The sequence below is a fragment of the Gymnoscopelus braueri genome, assembly GCF_963280865.1.
Source record: "Gymnoscopelus braueri genome assembly, chromosome: 2".
NCBI lineage: Eukaryota > Metazoa > Chordata > Actinopteri > Myctophiformes > Myctophidae > Gymnoscopelus > Gymnoscopelus braueri.
The window spans coordinates 59,920,371-59,940,966 of NC_137604.1; the positions used below are offsets into that span (position 1 = coordinate 59,920,371).

The 20,596-nt window shown below is 41.6% G+C and overlaps 1 protein-coding gene across 2 annotated transcripts in view; it reads right to left on the minus strand.

Annotated features, from left to right (window-relative positions):
• The window catches only part of vps54 (VPS54 subunit of GARP complex), a 41,502-nt gene that overhangs the window by 14,038 nt on the left and 6,868 nt on the right, over positions 1-20,596 (minus strand). For both annotated transcript variants that reach the window (XM_080417076.1, XM_080417077.1), the window contains exons 3-16: positions 19,399-19,643; positions 16,483-16,567; positions 15,855-15,889; positions 14,015-14,146; positions 12,700-13,085; positions 11,478-11,604; positions 10,143-10,250; positions 8,060-8,115; positions 6,287-6,383; positions 4,054-4,508; positions 3,197-3,329; positions 2,264-2,445; positions 994-1,106; positions 117-180 (exon numbers count right to left, since the gene is read on the minus strand). In XM_080417076.1, the coding sequence (XP_080273202.1) occupies positions 117-180; positions 994-1,106; positions 2,264-2,445; positions 3,197-3,329; positions 4,054-4,508; positions 6,287-6,383; positions 8,060-8,115; positions 10,143-10,250; positions 11,478-11,604; positions 12,700-13,085; positions 14,015-14,146; positions 15,855-15,889; positions 16,483-16,567; positions 19,399-19,643 (2,218 nt within the window). The remainder of the gene's footprint in view (positions 1-116; positions 181-993; positions 1,107-2,263; positions 2,446-3,196; positions 3,330-4,053; positions 4,509-6,286; positions 6,384-8,059; positions 8,116-10,142; positions 10,251-11,477; positions 11,605-12,699; positions 13,086-14,014; positions 14,147-15,854; positions 15,890-16,482; positions 16,568-19,398; positions 19,644-20,596) is intronic.

Here is a 20,596-nt window from a genome sequence, read left to right on the forward strand (position 1 = left end):
TGTTTTTTTACACAGTAAAATTATGGAGGTTTCTGCCTGACAGCAACAATAATACTGTATTGTCACATAGTTGTAAGTCAAAGCTGATGAAATACTCAGTCTGGTGACACACGTACCCAATGACAGCATATTTCTGTCCGTCCACCAGGAGATGGTCACTGGGCTTCCTGTCCTCTGGACCTAAAGGAGGACAAACGTCATCTCTGACTCTGGAATAGCCTGCCCCTCCACATCTTTTTTCCCTTGCTTTTAATAGCATTTAATTGCATCTTTTGCTCTTAGCTTTCCTAATCGTGTTTCTACTTTTTGTTGTTCTGAAATGTTTTATGAACTTGCACTGTCGTTTTTGAATCGCCTGTACAGCACTTTGGTTCAGCTTGCCTGTTTGTAAATGTGCTATATAAATAAAGTTTGATTTGATTTGATCATAACTATTAAACTATGTCACTATGTCATTCTCGATCCGACCGGAGCTTTTTTGAGGACTTAAGGTGCGAGAGGCACCCAAGTGTTGCGCCGAATATGATGACCTATCGATTTCTGTTCCGCCCGCTGGCCGCAGCCGTGTTCCAGCGGACGAGGTTTCCAGCAGACGAGGGCACGCGCTGCCAATCGACCAATCATCAAAAGGTCGCGCAAGCGTCACTTTTCCTTCCCGTCTATTTATCAGCCTCCGGCCGTTTCACAGCCTGTGGCAAAAATCCATAACACTGTCTGTGTTTCAAGACATGAATCAACCCCACCTAGTATTTAGTGAGCGTTTTACCGCCCGCTCATCATGTGTTGCGTGCTTAACCACGTACTCGTAGAAAGCCCCATATACTTTTGTCACATGGCAAACAGCAAAACTGGCTGATATACAGTACAAGCTCACAGAACACAATTCAATGCAATGCCACAGCTACTTAATGTCTTACTGTACCAAGTGCCGTTTACATTTCTGACCATTTAAGTATTCAATCAATCAAAAACAAGGCCACAGCAGCAGGGTACCTGGTAGCTTGCGCTCTGGTAGTGTTATCCTGCCGTCAGCGATGGAGTTGACCAGATCCTGGAACTCAGCGGGGACTTCAGCCTGCTTCCACCGCTCGTTGTCCAGCAGCAGGCTGGGTGGGGAACACCATGATGACACCATGTTAACACAGTGCTGTCATCGTCAAATCTTTGAATATATATATTTTTAAACTGAACATTTGTATTGTAACTCAAATCTTTGCTTCTGGGGGTCCCTGGAACAAAACATTTTGAGATGGGTGTCTGCGGCCAAATACATATCTAAAAATGTTTTCTGAATCCTAGCAGAATGTTGCTATGGTGCTCCAACTTTTCCATGTCAAGGACCCCCAAAATTATATGTATTTGGCCACGGACCCCCATCTGAAAATATGACCCCCAGAAGCACAGATCTGAGTTAAAAATGTTTGCTTTAAAATATATATATATATATATATATATACAAATTGTCCACGTAAAAAAAAAAAAAGCAGATATACAAGCTCATAGCGCAGCACTCGGTGCCACGCTATGAGCTTGTATATCTGCTATTTTTGAATAGCCAAAGAAATCTTAAAATGACAGATGCATTCCCGGTCTTAATGGATTAAGTCGGATACACCGTGGCATATTCAAACCCCCTTATCTCTGCGTTGGTGGGTAGGAAGAACTAAACACTGTACCACCCGAGCTGCACTTTTTTGTTTTGTTGTACTTATTTAGATAAGATGGTAGTGGAAACTGATGGGCAGAGAGGTGGAAGAACTCTGGTTTCATAGTATTTATTTGATGAATGGGGCAAAGGCGTAAACATTCAAACAGTCAGAAGTCAGACTAAACATCCAGAGGTACACTACACCAGAGGTTCTCAAACTTTTTCATGTCAAGGACCCCCAACTTGACACTTATTAGCCTTCGGACCCCCATTTGAAAAGATATGCCAGGGACCCCCATAAGAGAACATTTTTACGGCTCAAGCAGTGATTCTCAACCATTTTAATTACAAGGACCCCCAGTTTGACATGCATTAGGCTACGGACCCCCATTTAATGGCATTTCTATCTCTGGGACCATAATTTATATTGTAAAATCAATGTTAATTTAACTCTGAGAGTGTACAAATGGAACTAAATGGACCCGTTACAGACCCATAAGGGTCCATTTGGTTCCTATTAACGATCCATCATTTAGCTGGGGACCCCCTGGAACTCCCTCAAGGACCCCTGGGGGTCCCCGAAACCCACTTTGAGAACCAATGCACTACACTAACCTCAGCTTGGTCTTGCGCTCCTCATGGAAGCGATGGACGAAGCGGTTGGCCTGGCTCTGTAGCGTCCCCCTGAGGGACATGCTGCGCCTGCAGCACAGCTCCTCCGTGTCCCTGATGAAGGCCTCCACGGCCTGGGACAGGCCCACGAACTCTGAGGAGCTCAGGCGCTCCAGAGAGCCGTCCTGGCGGTGAGAAAAAAAACAATACATTTAACCGGTAATGTAGTGAAGTAATTAACACATTCACTGGCAGACTTATTTTTGGCTGCGTGCAGCCTGAAATTCGTTGTTTTAACCCATTAAAACAGGGAACGCATCTGTGTAACCACTTAAACCATTAATTTTATACTTTGGCTATTCAAAACAAGACCAGGAGACCTGGTTCTGCCAGACCCAGAATAAATTCATAGTACTTTATAAGGACTTCGTATGACGGACTTCGTATTACGTGTAAGCCTGTGTCCCTTTTATACAGCCGGTCTTTTTCGCCCATGTATGGACGAAAGGGGGCAGAGCCTCATGTAGGCCGACCCTCTGGGTCTGGCAAATAGCAGATACACAAGCTCATAGCGCAGCACTCGGTGCCGCGCTATGAGCTTGTATATCTGCAATTTTTGAAAAATCTTGAACATTTGTGCAAATCTATAAGCTATATAAAGCAAAAAAATTTACTCAAATCTATGCTTCTGGGGGTCCCTGGAACAAAATACTTTCAGATGGGAGTCATAGGCCAAATACATATAATTTTGGAGGTCCTTGACATGAAAAAGTTTGAGAACCACTGATATAGTAACATAAGTGTTACAGAAAACTGTGTAGGATTTAGAAGACATTTTGTAGAATCGGAACCTCAGGCCTTAATGGGTTAATAAATCAATCAATCAATCGCAACGCATGTTGTGAGCTCTATGAGGTCAGGTTGAATGCTCTTTACCTTGGCTCTGGCCACCAGGACTTTAACACAGCGGTCATGGCTGACATCGGAGGCAGTGCAGAGCAGCTCCTGGATGTTGTTGGCCACGCGGCCCAGCTCCAGCTCTGAGGGCATCATGTCCTCCCCACCGGACCTAGAGGAGGAGGAGGAGGAGGAGGGGAGAGGCATGAGCCATGAACCATGAGGACATACAACTTGGCAGCACATCAAGTGGAATGCAGCACATTCTCCCTGTTTCCTGTCTATCTCCACTGTGTACTATCAATAAAAAGGCAGAAAGCCCCAAAAGTATTGGAAAAATAAGTACAAAAAATGTTTTCCAGTGGAATAAACCATTGGTTCTAAAAAAAAACTATGCCTAAACCTAACCTTAACCCTAACCTTTCAAAAACTATACCTAAACCTAACCCTAACCCTAAACCTAACCTTAACCCTAACCTTTCAAAAACTATACCTAAACCTAACCTTAACCCTAACCTTTCAAAAACTATACCTAAACCTAACCTTAACCCTAACCTTTCAAAAACTATGCGTAAACCTAACCCTAACCTTTCAAAAACTATGCCTAAACCCAACCAAACACTATGCCTAAAACCAACCCTAACCTTACAAACACTATGCCTAAACCTAACCTTAACCCTAACTTCACAAACACTATGCCTAAACCTAACCTTAACCTCAGAGAAACTATGCCTAAACCTAAACTTAACCCTAACTTCACAAACACTATGCCTAAACCTAACCTTAACTTCACAAACACTATGCCTAAACCTAACCTTAACCTCACAGAAACTATGCCTAAACCTAAACCTCAAAACCAGAGTCTGCAGTGAAACTGCTAGGATGGGAGGACTTACGTGATGCCGGCGCCCCCTACTGTCTGGAAGCTACTGGAGGAGGACTCGGTGGTCCCCGAGGCAGAGTCACTACCACAGGCCTCTGCCCCGCCGCGGCCCCCCTGCCCCGGCTGCTGCACCACCCTGGACCCCGGAGCAGAGCTCTGGTCCTGGGCTGCCGCTGCAGCCACCTGTTGCTGCTGCTGATGCTGCTGCTGGGCATCGCTGATGGCATCGCTGATGAACAGGCCCTCGTGGGTGAGGTAGGCCAGCTCAGCCTCGCCCTGCTGGAGCGGCTGGCAGCCCCCCGAGGAGGAGGAGGCCGCCGTGCTCTGCTGGTGGTCCTGGGGCTCGGAGGAGGAGGAGGGGCCCGACGACGGCGCCGCCGGTGGCTGCTGCTCCGATAACACTTTTAGACTTTTCTGGTTTGTGTCCAGGATCATCAGCACCACGTTCCTGATCACACTCAGAGTGGACTGCATGGTGGAGGCACACACAAAGGGGAAGGAGAGAGACCTTAACATTTGAAGCAAGCAGTGTTGATTTCATCTACTAAAACTACGAAGAAAAATGTTCGTCGACTACCTTTATCACTGACGAAAACTAAATAAAAAGCTAAGCTATGATGACTATGACTAAATATATTGACAATTTCGTCAACAAATAAAAACTAGACTAAAATGTTAGGGATCTAGTGGAGAAGAGATCCAGTAGAACTAAAAGACAAGTCATTTTATGTTTGGTTGCGCTCGGGTGTTGCGCTCTGAAAATAGCAGATCTACAAGCTCACAACGCGTCGTGCTGCGCCACGTTGTGAGCTTGTAGATCGGCTATTTTCAGCATGCAACCAAGTGTAAAATCAGGCATTACGACGCCATCAAGGCACCGCCAAAATACATTTTAGTCGACTAAATCAACTGTAGATTTAGTCGACTATAATCTTATGATATTTAGTCGACTAAAACTAGACTAAAACATTTCAGATTACTAAAATATGACTAAAACTAAATCAAAATGTGCTGTCAAAATCAACACTGTAAATGCCCAGCGCAACGCCAATAAGCTGCTGGAGTTTCCAAAAACACAGCGGTACCGATATAAACAATTAAAAACATGCGCTGCGCTCAGGAAAAAAACATCTTGTTGGACACAGGGCCTTAAGCAAGCTTAAGTTCCTAGATCATCAACACTGCAGACAATAAATACAAATATGGTGAAATACAGGTTTAAAAAACAAGAACGAAATGACAAGTCATATTCTACCAGGTGCTGTGTGTGTGTGTGTGTGTGTGTCTGTGTGTGATTGTTTTCATAGACCTGATTGCTTGTTTTTCGGATTGCTTGTTTTTCTCGCCAAACCTGTCAACATTGAATATGCGACGCTAAACGCTAATAATGTTTTTTATATAAGTGGTGGCAACATTTTTAGACACAGGTCTTCCCAACAATAGCGAAGATTAAAGTCAGGGTGAACATGGCCAAATAATAACTTAATAGCCAAACTAGGTCTAATGAAGCACGCTAGCATTTAGGCTAACTCTGTTGCCTGAGGCCAGCACTGTCTGCAACTGTTGCAGTGTTGAAAGAGGGGAGCGGAGGGCGGTTACTGCGGAGGACGGGCCGTCTCCCCCATTGGCTTAAAGGACAGGCAAAACGGGGAAGTGTCCCATTGGCTTTAAAGGAGTGAAGGACAGCCAGGATAGCCAATGATTGAAAACATGTCGAACATGATGCAAATTTCGAACATGATGCAAATTTCGAACAAGATACAAATTTTTCGGTCTGACTGTTTATAGACTTCGAGCACCTGGTAAAAAAGGCTTCTGGATAGTGTGCCACCTTGACCACGTGTTCCTAGATCTCATTTAAAGTCATTTCCAGATCATTTTATAAAAAAGCAACTGATGTTTTTGTCTAGAAAAATATCTTACGGTATTCCTTATCTGTTGCCCTACCTAAATGACTCGTCAGGGCATCCTGGTAGCCGACAAGATAACTGTAATGGCCCCATTACTATTCTGGCTGGGGATCTGTGTTTTGCACGCCATTACTCCTCTCTACCCTCAGATTCCTGTCTCTAATTCATTCTCCTATCTGAATGAAGAAACAACCGTCTCCTGGATGGTATGCTCCGGTGGGTGAGCAGAATTCACCAAACGTGTCCTGCAAGTGACCTAAACAAGGGAACATTGCAGACATCGCTATGCCTGATTCTATTTACCTCTAATCTAAGTCTACGGGTGGACATACCCACCTTGATTTTCTGTAGAAAGAGAAGGAAGTTCTCAAAGACGTTCTTCAGCAGCTCAAACCACTGGGGGAACGTCATCAGACGCATCTGATCAGGTAGCCTGAGGAGCACAAACAACTGTTACATGGATATGATTTATTACTTTTATTATGATTGATTTACATTTATGTAAAAAAAAGGACAAAATAAGCTTTTGCTTCTCTCTGCCCCTTCTTGAACAAAAATGGTTGTGCTGTTATTGTGTTGATTCTGTTATTGTGTTGATGATGTATGGAATTTTCTGTACTATGTTTTCATTTGTTCAAGATAAATAAATGGATGACATCAGGGATCTCCATACTGTATATGGGAATAAAAGGGACAAGGACTAACAGATACAGATATCTCCATATATGGGCATGAAAGGGACACAGGTCGCCAGACAAGACAGCTACAGAGATCTCCATATATGGACACAGACAGACGGGTACAACGAGTACCGAACCTCTAGTAACTTACACACACAAACCACCTCTGATAAATGCAGACTCACTCACTCACCACAAAAAAACAATGTGATGTGAACAAACACCCATGGAAACATAACCTGCATCTTTGCACAGACACCGCAAACCTTCCACATTCTTGTAAAAGCATTCATCCGTACCCTGCCAGGCAGGAAGGACACGCTACGCTCCACTGTAAGCCTATTGTCTGTGGACAATGGGCACAGTTCTGCCCGTGAACGTCTTTGAATGTATGTGGAGTTGAACTACATTTCTCATAGCCGTCATTAGGTTGAAGTGTAGTTGTTAGTCGTTTCAAAACGACAGAAAGTGAAAACCTTGGCCCTCAGTGCCGCGCTATGAGCTTGTAGATGAAAAGCCAAGGTATAAAACAATGGCTTTTGCTCAAATCTAAAATGACACAGATGTGTGCCGCGCTACGATCTTGTAGATCTGCAATTATTTTTTTGAAAAATCGGGAAAAATTTGTGCTAATCTTTGAATATATATGTTTTTAAGCGAATATTTGTAACTCAAATCTTTGCTTCTGGGGATTCTACAAATGTCTTCTAAGTAGTGTGTTGCTATAATCAGTGGTTCTCAAACTTTTTCATGTCAAGGACCCCGGAATGAGATGTATTTGGCCACGGACCACCCCATCTCAAAATATTTTGTTCCAGGGACCCCTAGAAGCAACGATTTTAGTTAAAAATGTATATATTCAAAGACTTGCGCACATTTTCATGATGTATTTAAAAAAATAATGGTATGAGCTTGTATATCTTCTATTTTTGAATAGCCAAAGAAATCCAAAATGACACAGATGCGTTCCTGGTTTGAATGGATTAAGATTTCTTTGTGGGTGGGGCGTTTGGTGGTGGACGCTGGGTGTCACAAATGTAACATGCCCATATTCATGGATTAAAGCAAAACAAAATCTCACGACTGAAAATGTTTGTATGACCAAGTCCTAATGTGCGATTTGTGAAACATTATGAAAGGAGACCCCCACACTAGCGCTGTTTCCTAAACAATTAACACAATGTAAAATGATGACGTTTTAGTAATATTGTCCCTGCTGTTCTACATATTGACAACCAGGTGAAGAAATCCCAGATTGAGGCTTTTTTTAACCTTTGCTTTTATATGAAATATCCGAGACTATATTAGGAAATCAGTGACTGAGAACTTTTAATCCATGCATATTATATGGAGATGATTCTGAGGCCCTTGCATCATGAGTGTAATCAGGATTACACAATAGACAAACACAAGGAACAGTTCTACTTACTTAGTGACGACTTCGGTGTCGATGTCTTCTATTTGTGAAACACAGTCCACCACACACTGCAAAGAACAAGACGTCCATTCATCCACACAGCTTATTTTACACTGACTTTGAACAAAGTCATTTATTTTTACTTTGCTTTTGTTCCGTTTTAATTTCTGGTATCTGGTACTTTTATCCATCTTCTGCATAGGATGTAGAACTATTTCTAAAGCAACTGCAAGTATGATGGAAAAAGTTTGTCGATAACCTTTTTTCACTGAACAAAAAAAAATTTAACTAACTTATGATGACTAAAACTATGACTGAATATACTGACAATTTCATCAACAAATCCAAGAGATCCATTAGAACCAATACATGTCATTTCATGCTTGTTATTGCGTGCATAAGCTCACAACTTGTAGATTGGCTATTTCCGGCAGGCAGCTAAGTGTAAATCAGGTATTATGACACTGCCAACCCAAATTATTGTCGACTAAATCAACTGTAGATTTAGTCGAGTAAAACTAGACTAAAACCAAAACATTTCAAATGACAAAAATATGACAAAAACTAAATGGAATTTTAAAATTCAAAATTAACACTGTTCTAAAGTGCTATACAGTAGAGATGCGCGGATCGCGGTTTTAGCCGCGGTTGCCGCAGTTAACCGCAGTTTGGGTGGATTTGGGTCAATCAAATATAATAATGAATTAATATTGGATAAACCGCGGGTGAAACATTTTGGGAATTACATTAATTATATCAATCTATAGGCCTATTATAGCTTTTAAAAAGCACGAAATCTCGCCGTGCGTGCATTTGTAGTATTTTAATATTACGTCATTTTACATCAGGCACAAATTAGCCGCCTACTGCACGTTACCGGAAAGGGGTCTTTGTACCGGCTCAGCCAGTGTTGCCATATTTTGCGAGAGAAATAAGCAGCAAGGTCTATGAAAACAAGCCCAAAACAAAAGCCAAATTACCCCAAAAGTCGCTTAGAAAACGCAGGCATTGGCAACAAAGCAAGTTGAAAGTGAAAGTAAAAGTAAAATAAATGAAGCTTCAAGCTCCGTCTTGTTGTTACCATAGATATGGATTGTATACAGTCACTACATCGCGACAGACAGTGGTGAGTAACATTGTTGAAAACTAACGTCAGGAAAATAATAATAATTTGATGCGGTTGGTGCGGATCTAGAAATAGGATGGTATAATTAACCACGGTTGGATGGCGGGTGGATAATGAACATGTATATGCGGATTCGGGTGACGATAAACCCTATCCGCGCATCTCTACTACACAGATAGTTATGGAATGTTCAACTGTTTCTAAATTAGGTCTCATCAAGTCTTATGCTGCGTTCACACTGGCAGATTCAAAGATACGAAGCTACACAGCACATCTGTAGCGTTGTATCTTTGTAGATGCAGTTGAAACCAGCTCAACTTTTTGTAGCTGTTCTGTTGCAGCTTTTCCAGCAGCTACAAAAGTTGGATGTATCTTTGTATCTTCATGTCACTGTCTTTCATTGAAAATAAATCACAAATGGCAGTGGTGGAAAAAGTACTCAAATTCTTTACTTAAGTAAAAGTACCAATACTGCAATATAAAAATACTCTGTTACAAGTAAAAGTCCAGAATTTTTCCAGAAAATTTACTTGAGTAAAAGTACAAAAGTATTGGCATCAAAATGTACTTAAAGTACCAAAAGTAAAAGTACTAAATATTTGAAAATAGCAGATCTACAAGCTCACAACGCGTCGCGTTGTGAGCTTGTAGATCGGCTATTTTCAAATAGCCTATGTATAAAATAGGGTTAAAGTGGTTAATATATGTTTAATTATATCATGATTTATATCTGAAAAGTAACTAAAGTTTTCAAATACATGTAGTGGAGTAAAAGTACAATATTTGCCTCTGAGATGTAGTGGAGTAGAAGTAAAAGTATTGGAAATTGGAAATACTCAAGTAAAGTACAAATACCTCAAAATAGTACTTAAGTACAGTACTCAAGTAAATGTACTTAGTTACTTTCCACCACTGATAAATGGTAGCCTGCCAGTGTGAACCGCAGTATCAGGGTTTCCCTTTTCCCACCTGTGTGACGAGAGCCTTGGCGGCGAGGATCATCTCGTTGTTGTAAATGTCCAGAAAGTCCAGTTTCCTCTGTCTCAGCAGACCAAACACCAGAGACTCCAGACGCTCCTGGATAAAGCCATGATGACACATACAGTACAATGAATACTCAGTGACCAAATCTGACATTTTATGTATAATCGTTGCTGTCGGGCAGAAACCTCTCATCTCCATATTCTAACTTTGTGTGTTTTTTTCGTAAATTAACGCCCTACTTGATCATACTACAGCGTCACACAGAAGTATCAAAAGTAGCAGATCTACAAGCTCAAAACGTGTCGCGAGCTTTTGATCTCCTACTTTTGCTATTTTGTAATTTGAATCCTGTAACGTAACAGTTTTGTACATATGAGGTTTCCACCTGACAGAGATGATATATTTGTGATTTATTAAACATATCCCCAAACTAATCTAATACTGGGCTGGTTAACAGATGACAAGGTACATTTTAAAAAAATTAATCAATTCGTTTAAGCCAGTAAATCAATTAGTTTAAGCCAGTGATTTTGCTGTGGTGAAATTTGATCACGATATTTTGAATTTGAATGAATGATTAATGTGTGATTAACGTAACATCCGATAGATATTAGAGTCAAGGCTATCTGTTGTTTGCTAACTGCACCAGTGACAAACTGTTTAAAAAGTTTAAAATTATAGACAATTATATGTCAATTTAGTACATGTGACCAACAACTTATCAAACACTATCTGAATTATCCTGATTTGATAAAGACCCACCATTCTGTACACCATCCAGATAAAAAAAAACAATTGCAAGATAACATTACATGCATATTCCTAAATTAAATTAAGTAATCAGTAACAGTGTGATGCGGCTGATTTCCACTTCATTATACAATGGAAAGCAATTATGGATTAATTGGCAGATTTGGTTTGATTTCAACATGCACAAAAAAGTCTTGCCAGTGGCATCTACCTTCAGCGATCTTCGATCATAATAGAGATGGAATTTGTACTGTATGGTTTAAAAAAAAAAAAAACATTAGACTTGAATGAGCGTCTAATTGATAATGGCCTGCCCCTGGAAATATTAGAAAATGTCACCATTATTACAAAATGAGATCCACTGGTGTAAAAGGACCCAGACAAAAAACATTCATTGAATGTCACAGTTCAAAAACAAAATTCTAACATTCAGCGGTGTAGTATAGTTTATTTAGAGTCTGGATTGATTTATAATCCAAGTTAAAACGTTTGAGAAGCACTGATTGTAGTAGTCATACAGTGGTTAACTAACCACCAGCAGGTGGCCCTGTTTTTCCATCAAACCCGTACCTTCTCCATGACGTGCGGCTCGTCCCTCAGGCTGCGGTTGAGGTCACTCCTGGCGTACATGCTGAAGTCCTCCACCATCATCTTATCTATCAGCTTCTCCAGCTCACACAGCTGAGAGCCCAGGTGTCTGGGGGGGGGGGGGGAGACATTCATGACATTTTACTTGATGATTAAAAGGTAGGGTAAGTGATATTCTTTAGTGAAAAGGTTTAAGCACTATATTCTGATAGTATTCATTGCCATAGACTAGAGCAGGGGTCGGCATCCTTTTTGACATGAAGTGCCATGTTTTCATTTTCTTGATAGTCAGTGTGCCGCATCAACATTAAGTTTTCCTTATGACACATCAAAATATAAATAAATAAATAAATAAATATTTCGAACTGATTTTGATTGCCCAAATACATTTCTTGTTTCTTCTTCTTTAGAAATATCAGGATGCAATGATCATCATGGGCGCTCGGGTGGCACAGTGGTTAAGTCCCTGCCCACCACCACAGAGGTTGTGCGTTCGAATCCACCGTGGTGCATCCGGCTTTGTCCGAGCATCTAGATACGACAGCAGTGATAACACAGAAATGTGTGTGGGGAGGAATTAACGACTAAATTGGGGAGAAAAAGGGGATTTTTTTTTGGGCTACTCTAAATAATAATAAATAAAAAAAAGGATGTAATGATCATTAGACTCATTAGAGCAATAACATACCTATCTCTCACACTTATGCCAGTGATCACCCTCCCCTGTGCCAATGTTGGCACCTGTGCCTAAGGTTGTCTACCCCTGGACTAGAGTGTTTGTTCAGTAACAGGAGTCTCCCTGTCTCTCCAGCTCTTAAACTCATTCAGTGCAATTCAAAAAATTGAAAAAAAAATGGGGGAAAAAATCGAAAAATGTTCAGAACCCAAGATATGATGATTTGAAGATTTGCTGCTCCATTCACTTCTTGTTTAACTTCTTACTGAAAAAGGCTGTATCTCGGCTCCTAAGCACTTTTTTTTTTACAATGTATTTTTGGCCTTGGCACAGGGGTGATAAAGACAGAAATAAGTTTGGCACTGAATGAGTTAATAAACAGAAAAAAAAAATTCAGGTGGGTTGCAAATCATCAGCCAATCAGGAAAGAGTACCCATTTATCAGCTTACATTTTGTTTATACCGTTTTTGTGGCCCTCACAAGTATAGTAATACAAGTACACACTCGATTTCCAAAGCCCACTGTACCTGAAGCTGTGTATGCCCTGCAGCTCCTGCTGCAGCACCTCCTTGGTGGTGGAGATGAGCTCCAGGGCGCCCACGAACTCCGAGGTGGAGAGCAGCAGCTGCACGGTGGGCTGTGTCTGGTGCACGGCCGCCATCAGCTTCAGCTTGCCGTGCAGCTTGACGCAGTTGTCCCGCGTCAGCACCGTGCGCACGGCCCGCAGCGGGCCCTGGCACATGACGCGGTCCATGGTGGCGGTGCGGCCGCGCAGCACGGCCACGGCGCGGTGCGTGTTGCGCAGCCGGTCCTGCAGCTCGTGCTGCGAGGACATGGCGTGGAAGAAGGCCTCGGAGCGCAGCGAGATCTGACGGGCGATGCTCACCTCCACCACGTCCAGGTAGTGACTTAACTAGGAGACGATATGGGATAAAAAGCTAAACATTAAAATCTCTTGATTGAAAGTCTAATGATGATGATTTTTAGGTCATCATTCTAAACCTTATGGTGCTGCTGTTCTACAAATTCTGCCCGAACCCGACCCGACCCGATGTTTTCGGGCCGGGCCCAAAATCTATGCTAATTGGTCGGGCTGGGCCGAGCCTCGGGTTCCGTGAATAAAAAAGAAAAAAAGAGGAAAAAAATCTATTACCCCCAACAAGGACATTTCAACTGCCCCTAGAGGCCTAACGGTAAGGCCGACAGTGGATGTGTTGGATGCAACTCAAAGTGAGTACCCAGGTATCTAGTTTGTCGCCATCCGACCTTCCTAGCCCGTGTTATTAAAGAAAAACAGGCGACAATGGCCAAAACTCGATCAAAAGTGGCCGTTTTCAAGATGTTTTGGCCATTATCTCTGGAACGGAAGGTCCAATCTGCTCAGTTCAAAGCTTGTTGGATGCGTGACTTTGAGGAAATTAAGCACATAGTGAAAATTTTCCGGGTGTTTGGGCCTTAATTTTCAGGCCTGTTGAGAACTCTATTCTACAACAAAGTTGAAGAAATCACAGATTTGAGGCATTAACCTTTTTTGGTTTTATGACATTTATATGAGACCATGCATGTTTATGGAAGACGCTTCTAAAACATGTATTCTATTGCTAGATTGATCACTTCAAATACTCTTTGATCTTCAAATAACCAACAACCGAAACTAGCCGATGTACAAGCTCACAACACGCCACAGCGCGACTCGTTGTGGGCTGCCCGCCAGCAACGATATAGATTTTTTGTTGTTTTTTCTCTTTGTTTGTTGTTTTTTGTCTTTAACTCTCATATGAATCCCTGATCATCCCTGGGCTTCACGTGGCCTTTAGCAGCAGCATGCAGCCACACACTGACCTTCTCCTGCAGGAGTCTGGAGGAGGTCATGTCTCTGGTGCTCTTCCCTCCGGCGCTGTTGAAGTGCGACCAGGGTAGCACGGCGTTGAAGGTGGTCGGCTCGTCCAGCGCAAAGTCTGGCCTCATGAAGATCTGACATGATGAGAGACGTGAGACATGATGAGTGATGAGCGACAGCTGAGACATGCGTGCATGTGGCACAACAATAATTATATTACTGCAAGTGATCATGACCAAGGAATAATGCTGCACGGTGACAGGAACACCCAATAGCGTTCAAAGCGATCATCTTTATTTAAATGTTCTTACACACACTGCTTTCAAGCAGATTTCAATTCATCTGACTGCCCTCACATGGAATGTAGATTTAAGGTGCAAAAATGGCTTTAACCCATTAAGCCCTGGAACGCATCTGTGTCACTTTTTCATTTGAGCTAAAAAGCATTATTTTACACTTTGGCTATTCAAAAATAACAGATATACAAGCTCATAGCGCGGCACAGAGTGCCGCGCTACGAGCTTGTAGATCTGCTATTTTTGAAAAATCGTGAAAATGAGTGCAAACCTTTTAATATATATTGTTTAAAGCGAACATTTGTAACTCTATCCTTTGCTTCTGGGGGTCCCTGGAACAACATATTTTGAGATGGGGGTCGGCGGCCAAAAGCATATCATATTGGGGGTCTGTGACATGAAAAAGTTTGGGAACCACTGATATAGATTTTGTGGAATCGGCCTCAGGTCTTAATGGGTTAAAACCCAACAGTACAGAGACCACCTCTAACCACTGACTGCAGATGTGCTACTAGTTATGCAAGGGATAATCGATGGGGAGCAGGTCATTATTGATAAATAAACATTGATTATCCCACTTATTACATGACTACTTGATAAAGAAATTAATACATTGACCCACAGTAACAATACAGAGGATTTAATTGCTTATGGTAATGAAAGTATTGATAAAAAAAGTAAGGAAGTGTTGATAAAATAGAATCAATATTCGGTTACTGCATTGTCTATTTCTCGCTTCAAATGTTTTCAAAAACATTCTTGAGAGCAACGTTTAGCTGTAAATGACATGGTGTGTTTGTGTACATGGCTGTCATGTTGGATACGCCACAAAATCAAGCGACGCAGATTGACATGAGACAGGTGCTCCGAGTCTTTGATTAGACAGCGGTCTGTTATGGAGTTCAGCCGTCATTATTCAAAAATAACAGGCCGATGAATTCAGTGATTGACCAATCAGAATCAAGCATTCAACCAAGCCGTCTAATATATTGTATTAACACTAATCCATACACGCATTTCCACCAGCCACCCGTCCAGGCTATGGAACAGACTAGACCAGAACTACACAGTACACACCCCATAGAACCACAGCATTACCGTCCCGGTTTAAATTCATTCATCCAGTTTTATGCATTCACACCAAAGAGTTCCACTAAAGACCTGTTGGATTTTGACCTCCGGGTCTGTCCAGGTAGGAAGTGGCAAAATGATGGGCAAAAAGAAAGGAATAAATACCTTTCATGAAATGACATGGCAAAATTACTCAACACAGCTAACAACATGTGTATTAAGAACAATATCATAAGCCATCCAGTTTTAACTGCATTGTGTTTTCCAAGCCAACAACTTTCTGACAAGTGCTGCTTTATGATTGTTGCACAATCTCAAAATCCCAAAACAACAACTGTTCCCAAACCAAAAAACGGTACAATATGAGTGCATGGAACCACAGTATGAAGCCAATCAGGAATGTGTAATGAATGGAGAAGATTCCATTTCAGTTTGTCTTTCTTAGCGCTGTGATAAAAAACATCAGATTTTTTACCTTAGGAACTTGTTCCAGGTCTGCTCTGGATTTCTCTGAGGAAGAGAAAGCTTTGGTTAGAGAGCAATGATACAAGCTGATGGATTGATTGAATACTTTAACCAGACAAACAAAATAAAACATACTGTACTCTATTAATTCATTACGACCGGGAACGCATCTGTGTCATTTTAAGATTTCTTTGGCTATTCAAAAATAGCAGATCTACAAGCTCATAGCGCGGCACAGAATGCCACGCTATGAGCTTGTAGATCTGCAATTTTTTGAAAAATCATGGAAAGTGTGTGCAAATCTTTGAATATATACTACGTATATATGTTTTAAAGCGAACATTTTTAACTCTGATCTGTGCTTCTGGGGGTCCCTGGAACAAAATATTTTGAGACGGGGGTCCTTGACGTGAAAACGTTTGAGCACCACTGATATATAGCAACATAAGGGTTTTTCAGAAAACTGCTAGGATTTAGAAGACATTTTTAGAATTGGCCTCAAGGTCTTAAAGGGTTAACTTATACTTCTGCTATTTTTGCCATGTGACAGCGTCATAAAACAGTATAAATCAGGGTTCAGACTGCCATAAGAGGCAGCAGGCTGCAGAGACACACAGAGGTGTTTTAATAATTCATACCGTGGTTGGCGGTGACACAGGAGACGGAGTCCACATCGTCTTTGTTGGGACAGATGGCCTTACAGCGTTCATGGATTCTTTCCCTCTAAAAATAGGAAGATATACAGATGGCTTCAGTGATTGTGGTTAAAAAAAAAGCAACAACAAATGAATAAATGATGAGAGAAGTAAAAATTAAATCTATGCTCTTGCTTTTTACTAATAGAGTAGCCAATAATTTTGTACCCCTCTTCTACCCCCCCAATTTAGTCGTTAAGCCAATGAATCCTCCCCTCACATTTATGTGGTTTGCCACAGCTGTTGTATCCTACTGGCTCTACCTGCCAGTGAGGAGCCCCCACCGGGAGGACATAGAGCCTCGTCCTACTCCTTCCATTTCAAACGCCCTACTGACTGACAGGTGCCACCCCAGCCTGTAGTGGTCGCTAATGGTGTTTGTTTGACAAACAATGTGTCGGAACACATTGTTATGGGTTGTAAGTAAATTCTTTCAAAAGACCACCAGAATATAAAAAAGAAAAAAAAAGAAACTTTTCAAAAGAATTTCAGAAATCTTAAAAAAAAAAAACTTTTTCCCCAAGTAATATTGAAAACAGCCGATCTACAAGCTCACAACGCATCGAGACAAATTGTGAGTTTGTAGGTCGGCTAATTTCACTATTAAATAGGGCTTAAGTGGATAATTCATAATGGATTTTTTTTTAGGTCTGGGTCACTGGAGACACAATATTTATCTTTTGCGACGAACATTGCCCGCCCCACCAGGCTTCCCTCCCCTGAACACAGCCAAATGTGTGGTTATAGATATATTATAGATGATTATGGCACAGTCTTTCTAACCACAAGGCAGGAGGACACTGAACTCTTACCCGTATGGCAATCATATGTGATTTGTACATGCTAACCCAGATAATGAGTAATCCAATCATCTGCATTTACACATGTATGTGCTTGTGTGCAAGTACAAGGTACTGTACCCTTACATATTATGAATCTGTCTGCACAGTGATTGGATGGCATTTTTTCCATGTTTCACTGCACAGAGCAGTCATTTAGGTGGGGGTTAGCGGCAGGTGTTGGGTTACTGTACAGCTTGCACTTAAAGTGACAGTCACTCAGTTGAATACTGCAGCGTCAGTGAAGGCAGAGGTATTACCCATACAGCAAAATAAAATCTCACCACTGATAATGTTTGTATGACCAAGATCTGTGAAACATTATGAAAGGAAGGAGCCACCCCCCCCCACACACACACACACACACACACACACAGACGCCGTTTCCTAAACAATTAACACAAATTATGTAAAATTATGATGTTCTAGTAATATTGTTCCTGCTGTTCTTTATAGTGCCAACCAGGTGAAGAAATCACAGATTGAGGATTTTTTTATATTTTTTGAGGGCTTTTTCTGCCTTTATTGATAGGAAAGTAGGCTGACAGGAAATAGGGAGAGAGATGGGGGGGGGGGGGGGACATACAGCAAAGGTTGTCGGGATCAGGAGTCGAACCCACGACACGCCGTCAAGCTGCATTACCAGCGTATGTTTAGGCTTTTTTAACCTTTGCTTTTATATGAAATACCCAAGACTATTAAGATTTTATGGGAGATGCTTCGGAACAAATTGCAAGTTTGACCACTTTAAATGTTCTAATCTTAAAATAGTCAATTGCACAATGGGAACACATGCCACAGGCTGACTAAAAAAAGCTATTTAAACGCTTGTTTCAACCCGTCTGTAAAATGTTCTTGGCCGCTAAAATTAAAAAACATATTACTTTTTGGATACGATGTGCGGAAAAAAGGGTAAGAATCATGCATGGTGGCCAATTTTCGCCGGTGTCGTCACCCGACGCAGTGGAACCTCATCTCGGAGCATTTACAGCGGAGGGAGAGGTTCCGATTGGAGCAACTTTTGTGCAACGTGTATCCAATTTTGGACGACCTCCAAACAGACAAGTCTTCACACACAAGTCCTTCCTGTGATCTTCTGCATCCCCCCCAAAGAACATTATCCAAAAATAGCAGATCTACAAGCTCACAGCGAGGCGTTGTGAGCTTGTAGATCGGCTATTTTCGGCAAAGAGGTTTGGTGTAGAGGGAATAAAGAGCAGATCAAGTACACGTTTTTAGGGTTTAAGTGGTTAACTGTCTGAAAATACACATTAACATGAATCCAATACAACCTAATCTGCAAGAAAATTGTATACGATATGTGGTGGGGGGTCCCTGCTTCATCTCTCTCTCAGCTAGGGGGTCCTTAGCCTGACAAACGTTGAAGACCCCTGGATTAAGCACTTAATTGATTTCAAAAGGATGAAAACACAAGAAACCCCAAAGGCTTTTTTCCCCATTGTGGTCCTTTTGGGGAAGACAACAACACAAATACAAAACAGAGACAAAAAATACAAAATACAAAAACAAAAAAAATATGAAATTGACATAAAAAAAAAACAAAAAAAACAGGGGTGGAAAGTAACTCAAGTACTGTACTTAAGTACAATTGTGAGGTATTTTTACTGGAGTATTTCCAAATTTCAATACTTTTACTTCTACTCCACTACATCTCTTAGTCTTAGTTTTATGCTTTGCAGATATACATTATTATATTATAAAACATGCACTAACCATTTAAGCCCCATTTTATAGATAGGCTATCTACAAGCTCACATCGCGATGAGCTTGTAGATCAGCTATTTTCAAACATTTTCGTACTTTTAACTTTTGGTACTTTAAGCATATTTTGATGCCAATACTTTTGTACTTTTACTCAAGTAACATTTAGAACACAGGGCCTTTTAGTTGTAACAGAGCATTTTAAAATTGTGGTATTGCTACTTTTACTTAAGTCAAATATCTGAGTACTTCTTCCACCACTGCAATTGACATAAACGAAAGACCCCTAAAAACGTACCTGGGCCGTCTCCTGCAGATAGGGGCCAAAGTGTTCCCTGGTGATGTTGGGGAGGTAGAAGGAGGGCATGACCTCGGTCTCGGCAAAGTCCAGGCCCCAGGTTTTGGTGAAGAAGTCGGACTCCCTCTTGGCGAGGCGTGGGTCGTTCAGCGCCGCCGGGAGGTTGACCTTCGAACTGTACACCGTCCAGCGGTCGTGCTCCGCCACCACGGACGGGCCCTCGCACAGGCCGCCGCGGGCCTCGCCTGCAAGAAGGGCCACATGGGGAACGGAGGAGTAGCAACGTTATTATGGCAATAGTGAAGGGATGTTATTATTATATTGTACAATATATACAGTAGTCTCTGTCGGGTGGAAACGGTTACTTTTCAGGATTCAAATTCAAAAACAGCAAAAGTAGCAGATCTACAAGCTCAAAACGCATGTGTGGATCTGCTACTTTTGAGGCTTTTATGCGACGCTGTAGTAAAACACAAAAAGTTAACTCATTCACTACCAAGAACGACTTCTGGCGAGACGTCATCCAAACGCCCACACTGCAAAAGTCGACTTAACCCATTTTGGGGCGGGAACCCCTATTTGTAACTATAACTTTCAAGACGGGAACCCCTTTTGAGGTTCCTGTTGCTATGTACAGTATATAACAACATAATGTTTTTGTAATTTTTGAATACATATTTGAAGTTTTTCAGAAAACTTGGGTCAGAATTTAGAAGGCGTTTTTAGAATCGGCCTCAGGTCTAAATGGGTTAAGAAGAGTACACCCAGAAATCACGTGATCACAACAAAAAAAGCTAGGCACCTTTCATGTTAAAGGATTTATAAAAGTATTTTTTTCTCAGATTTCTGTTGTTTTCTAAGTGTTTTTCAAAAAACAAGCCACCTCCAAACAGCTCGCTCTGGAATGGAGAATCGCGGCTGGCCATTTTTTTCCCCCGATTCTACCGGACCCCCGTGCGTCTCCATGAGGATGGCGGACACAGAGAATATTCCATGATTTTTCAAAGGTACAGTAAAATCGCCGTTTTCGCAGGCAAAGGGGACAGTAGACGATGTTTTAACTCTGGCAGTCAATGAGTTAAAATATGGAGATAAGAGGTTTCTGCCCGACAACAACGACATGGTAGAAGCCGTGAATAGACAATGAAACGGTCCTTTCATTGGGTTATAAATCAAAGCAGGATTAGTCAAATGGTTC